General features: G+C 46.8%; 1 protein-coding gene across 1 annotated transcript; it reads right to left on the bottom strand.

The window, feature by feature from the left end:
• Positions 1 to 1,338: 1,338 nt before the first annotated feature.
• SNRPF (small nuclear ribonucleoprotein polypeptide F) lies at positions 1,339 to 2,847 on the bottom strand. The gene is made up of 4 exons (XM_027680839.1): positions 2,712 to 2,847; positions 2,506 to 2,631; positions 2,041 to 2,105; positions 1,339 to 1,455 (listed from the first exon to the last, which is right to left on the bottom strand). The coding sequence occupies exons 1-4, from the start codon at positions 2,712 to 2,714 to the stop codon at positions 1,389 to 1,391; spliced, it is 261 nt and encodes an 86-aa protein (XP_027536640.1). The 5' UTR covers positions 2,715 to 2,847; the 3' UTR covers positions 1,339 to 1,388.
• Positions 2,848 to 4,682: the final 1,835 nt, after the last annotated feature.

Below are 4,682 nucleotides of genomic sequence, written 5' to 3'. Positions count from 1 at the left end.
AGGTCAGTGCTGGCCCATTCCAGACAAGGAAATGATAACATACTAAGACGACAGTCACAGCTTTTTCTCCTCCAATACTGATACCACTGTAACTATCAGTGGCAGCAGAGGAAGGACACTGTTCTGCATCACACAGTCATTAACAGGCTGTGCTGTATCACAAATCAGATATGACACTTTTTTGCTTCTCATTCCTGCCACCAAAACTGTTCCAAGAACACATTTAGTTGTTGCTCACTGCCAGTTTAAAAGTACTTATCTAGCCTTGTGATACTACTGATGTTAATCTAAATGGCCCTTTTCCCTTTCCCAGTGGGATTGTAGGGTACTTCAGCAGAGCTGGGAAGTAAGCCCTCAAGCTGCCAAAAAGAAGGGCCTGGTTTATGTAATGAAAGACCTTCACAGGTACATCCAAAATGATTTGTCACTCTTTATGGCAATTTACAGATGCAAATATTAAAGGAACACGTGCACAGCTACAGGGATAACTTCCAACATGAGAAACAAACAGGGAAGTATTTCTCTGCAGGATCTATCCTGACAGGCTGGTTTTTTTCCCCCAATTCACACAACCAGTATTATATCCTAATGCAGTCCAAAGCATCCAGCACTGTTCACTCCAGCTGTCTCTGAAAGGACGTGCAAGCCCAGCAGGTAGGCCTGGAGATCGGCACTCCACATGCAGCTTCTTTTCTACAGCTACAATCTGGGCAGCTTTTAAACAGAATGTCTTCTCTTACTTCTGAACCCCCCAGGAGGACAACAGTATCATCTCCATTTTTCAGCAGAGAGTCACAAAGCACACTCCCATTTTGCAGTCTGTTGTCTTAACTCTATTAATTTGAAGTCTATTGACCTTTATAGCTGCCAAGAGTTTTGTTTGTGTGGCTGTTGGCTACTAAGTTGATACAAATTTGTCCTTCCTTAATGACTATACAGCCACACTTCCAGCTTTGTGACTCAAGGCAGCAGAATATTTCCGAGAGACACTGGGGTACAACAGATCTCTACATCTCACCTGCAGTGAAGTCTTCCCAGCTATTTCCAAATGGTTTATAAACAGGTTTAAAGATGAAGTGTATTTAAATAGTCACTGCATACATACTGTAAAATATAGGAACTTCCACGTTTTTCTGTGTTTCAGATGGGAAGATAACTGGTATTTTTTAAATACTCGCTTTTCATTTTAATATTTTCAGCTTTAAAATGAAATAATTACCTGTTGCTCCTCCAGCATGAGCTTTTCAGACACCAGTATAAGACTAAAGACCTTTTAAAGGGTTAACTTCCCCCATATTAAAACACAATGGGAAAAATGTAAACACCTTATTACAAAAGTATGAAAAACAGAAAGAAAAAAAAAGTTTATTTCCAGAAGTACAAAACATCTATTCTCTCATTTCTCCATCTTCTTCCTCTTCTTCCACACCTCTGATGTACAAAACATTATTGCACCTGTAAATAGAACCAAGAGTTCTATTAGTTCTTAGCTGTAAATGTTATCATTTTCCCCACATAAGATGCTTTAAGTATTTTCCTGCTTGTGTGTAGCCTGGCAGCAGCCAAATTCTGCATAACAAATTGCTGCTGTTGGCCTTGTACAGCTTTTCCACAAAGTTCATTACAATTGTGAACCTTCATAAAAGTAGTAACTGGTTGACAATGCTGTTCAAAAAAATTTTTACTTCTGGTTTACCAGTTATGATCAAGTTTAACTTCCAAGCATGTGAAATGTTTCCAGGTGCAACGCACTAGTGTACAACGCCAAAGGAGCATCAGATACACAACAACATAGAAAACTAAAGCTTTACCCACCAAAAAAGGGATAGTAAATACTTTTTGAAATATATTCAAAAGTTCCATTTTTCCTCCCCTCAGAAGGGACCTCAACATAAAAGACACACATTCATAGCCCTACTGTAAGACCTACACTTAGCCTCTTAGACAAGAAATACAACACCCACCCGTACAAGTTTTAATACAAGTGGTAAGAAGATTTAGAAAGAGCCTGCCTCCACCATAAACAAATACCCCAATTACCTTATCAAAACTTCACCCAGGTGTCCAGACAACGCGCCGTCTATGTATTCCTCTGTGTTTGCGAGCTTGAGAGGGAAACGAGTAAAAATGAGACTGTAATAAAAGCAGCTTCACAAAGCACACATCGGCCCCGCCCCAGCCCAGTGCTCACTACAGCGGCCGGGGCAGCCGAGCGGCCCCGCAATCCCGCCGAGGCACCGCCGGTCCCCGCACCACAGAAGGGTTTGGGCGGGAAGGGACACCGAAGATCACGGCGTTCCACCGCCCTGCTGCGGGCAGGGGCACCTCTCATTAGACCAGGTTGCTCAAAGCCCCGTCCGACTTGGACTTGAGCACTTCCAGGGATGAGGCATCCACAACTTCTCCGGGCAACCTGTTCTGACTGGCCTCATTTCGCCGCCCCAGGGCCGAGCCCTGGTGCCACTCCCGCCCGAGGCACCTCACAGGGGACACCCCGGCACTCACCTGCATGTTCATATAGCCGTCCACGGAGACGAGGTAGCCCTTGTACTCCATTCCCCACTTCAGCTTCACCATCACCGGCTTCCCCGTCAGCCCGTTCAGGAACGGCTTGGGGTTCAGGGGCAGGCTCTGCAGGGGAAGCACATGGTCAGCGCCTCCCGGCTCCCACCCCTCCCGCCGCCCTGCCGCGCACCCCCCGCTGCCTTTACCATGGTGGGAGAAGCGCAGGCCCACGCGGGAACCCCTCGTGCGCTCCGCGGGAGAACGGCAGGGGATAGAATGGGAAGCAGCTCCCCTCCCGCTTCCCGTTCCGGGGGCGCCGCTCTCCCACCCCCGACCTCTCACACGCCACGGCAAAGGCGGCGCTGCCCATTGGCTCGGCGCTGCCGCGGGCCTCTCTCATTGGCCAGAATGCCGGGCCACCCTGGGCCCCAACCAATCGCGGTTGGCGCAAGACGCCGGGCGCCTCGTGTGGGGGGAGCACCCGCCTGGGGTCCGTGTGCTCGTCCGTGTGCTCGTCCGCGTCCCTGTCCTGCCCGTTAGGGGCACCTCGGCACAGCGGGCTTAGCCAGCCCTTTTGCTCCTCTGCGCAGGCCGATCCCCACGAGGTGGCAGCGCCCGGCCTGTGCCGTGGCCGTGGCGCAGGACGGGGGAGCTCTGACACACTCTCCCGTGGCACTCGCCAGCCCGTGGAAGCTTCGTGGCGTCAGCCCGTGTATGAGAATGAACCTGCGGACTAGCACGTGTTCGTGACTCCACACGCACGGATAGAAACCCTCAGAGTTTATAAGACACGTAGGTGCGAGTTGTCTATCAGTGTCATTTCACTCCCAGGCGAAGAAGTTGCCGGAGCTTTTCTTGGCTGTGGAGGTCATCAGCCTATTCACACTCGTGAAACGCCAGCCCTGTACTAGCAAAATTTGTAACTCTTAACCTTTGACAGGCAAACATGTTGAACCAACGTCTATATCACTTACTAATTTGTCACATCCACGCGAATACTTTCTGCTACTCTGTATCATCTGCTAATCTATATTCATCAAATGCCACAATGCGTACAGCATATTCCTTTAGTCTTTAATGTCGTTTTTTGCTGAATGAGAAACTAATCTTTCTGTAACAAAACTACTATGTTTTTTGTGCACTTTACCTTCCAAAGGTCAGTCAAGCTGTTTCAACAGCCCTACTGTTGAAACCAAAGCCATCATCGCCTAATTAAATCTGCACGTTTAAAGCTGACTCAACAGCCTATCTTTCCCAGCTCCAGAAGGTCATGCATAGTGGCACCATGCATGTGTTGTGGATGAGTAGAAGTGAAACAGCTGGAATTGTAATTCCTGTTAACTAGCATATATCAAAAGTGCACTCACAGAATCACAAAATTGTTAGGGTTGGAAGGGACTTCTGGAGATCCTCCAGTCCAACCCCCCTGCCGAGGCAGGGTCACCTGGAGCAGGTGACACAGGAACATGTCCAGGTGGGTTTTGAAGGTCTCCAGAGAGGGGAAACTCCAAAACCTCCCTGGGCAGCCTGCTCCAGTGCTCTGCCACTCTCAGTGTAAAGAAGTGCCTCCTCATGTTGAGGTGAAACTTCTTGTGAAAATACTCAGGTACTTGTTTCCATGATCATTAGAAATGAGTGTGATTTTCTTCTAATGTGTGGTGGATGGGCAATAGAAACAACATCAAAATTAGGCTAATTGTCTTTCTAGTAGCAGGACTTACTGTGGGCCAGCTGAAAGAGTAACTAAAGTCTGTTGAGACTAGGTAGGAAAAGTACGAACACAATGGAAAATGATGTATATATAGCAAAATTCGTCATTCCATTTGGAGTAGAGAATAGCTGATTTCATGTAACGTGTATAATGTGGCAGAACGCAATGAGCTTAAAGGGAGTGTCTTGAGTAAAATCATACAGTGGGAGCAACTTTTGCACTGTTCTGACAATTGCCAAGGATAAACGTGTCTATGAATGTCAATATAACAAGGTTGGTATGTTATCTGTAAACAGCACTTCTTATTTTTACATATGGAACGAATTTTCATCACAATGTCTCCTACTCATGTTGGGAGAACTTTTTGTGTACCAAAAAATACAGGAGCAATTATATTCAGCTTTTAATACACTCTGTTCCTCTGATAGGTGAGTAAATATTCCAGCCCTGTAATTATAAAAACAAA

The sequence above is a fragment of the Neopelma chrysocephalum genome, unplaced genomic scaffold, assembly GCF_003984885.1.
Source record: "Neopelma chrysocephalum unplaced genomic scaffold, ASM398488v2 Primary Assembly neopelma1_59, whole genome shotgun sequence".
Classification (NCBI taxonomy): Eukaryota; Metazoa; Chordata; class Aves; order Passeriformes; family Pipridae; genus Neopelma; species Neopelma chrysocephalum.
Note: the sequence above shows the minus strand (reverse complement) of the source record. Positions and strands in the feature narration are given on the sequence as shown.

What these genes read in the sequence shown, in the direction of transcription:
- SNRPF (XM_027680839.1), bottom strand. An exon ending in ACGGCTATATGAACATGCAG is followed by an intron (nt 2,106 to 2,505) that starts GTGAGTGCCGGG and finishes TTCCCTCTCAAG; the next exon opens with CTCGCAAACACAGAGGAATA. An exon ending in CTGGGTGAAGTTTTGATAAG is followed by an intron (nt 1,456 to 2,040) that starts GTAATTGGGGTA and finishes TTCTATTTACAG; the next exon opens with GTGCAATAATGTTTTGTACA.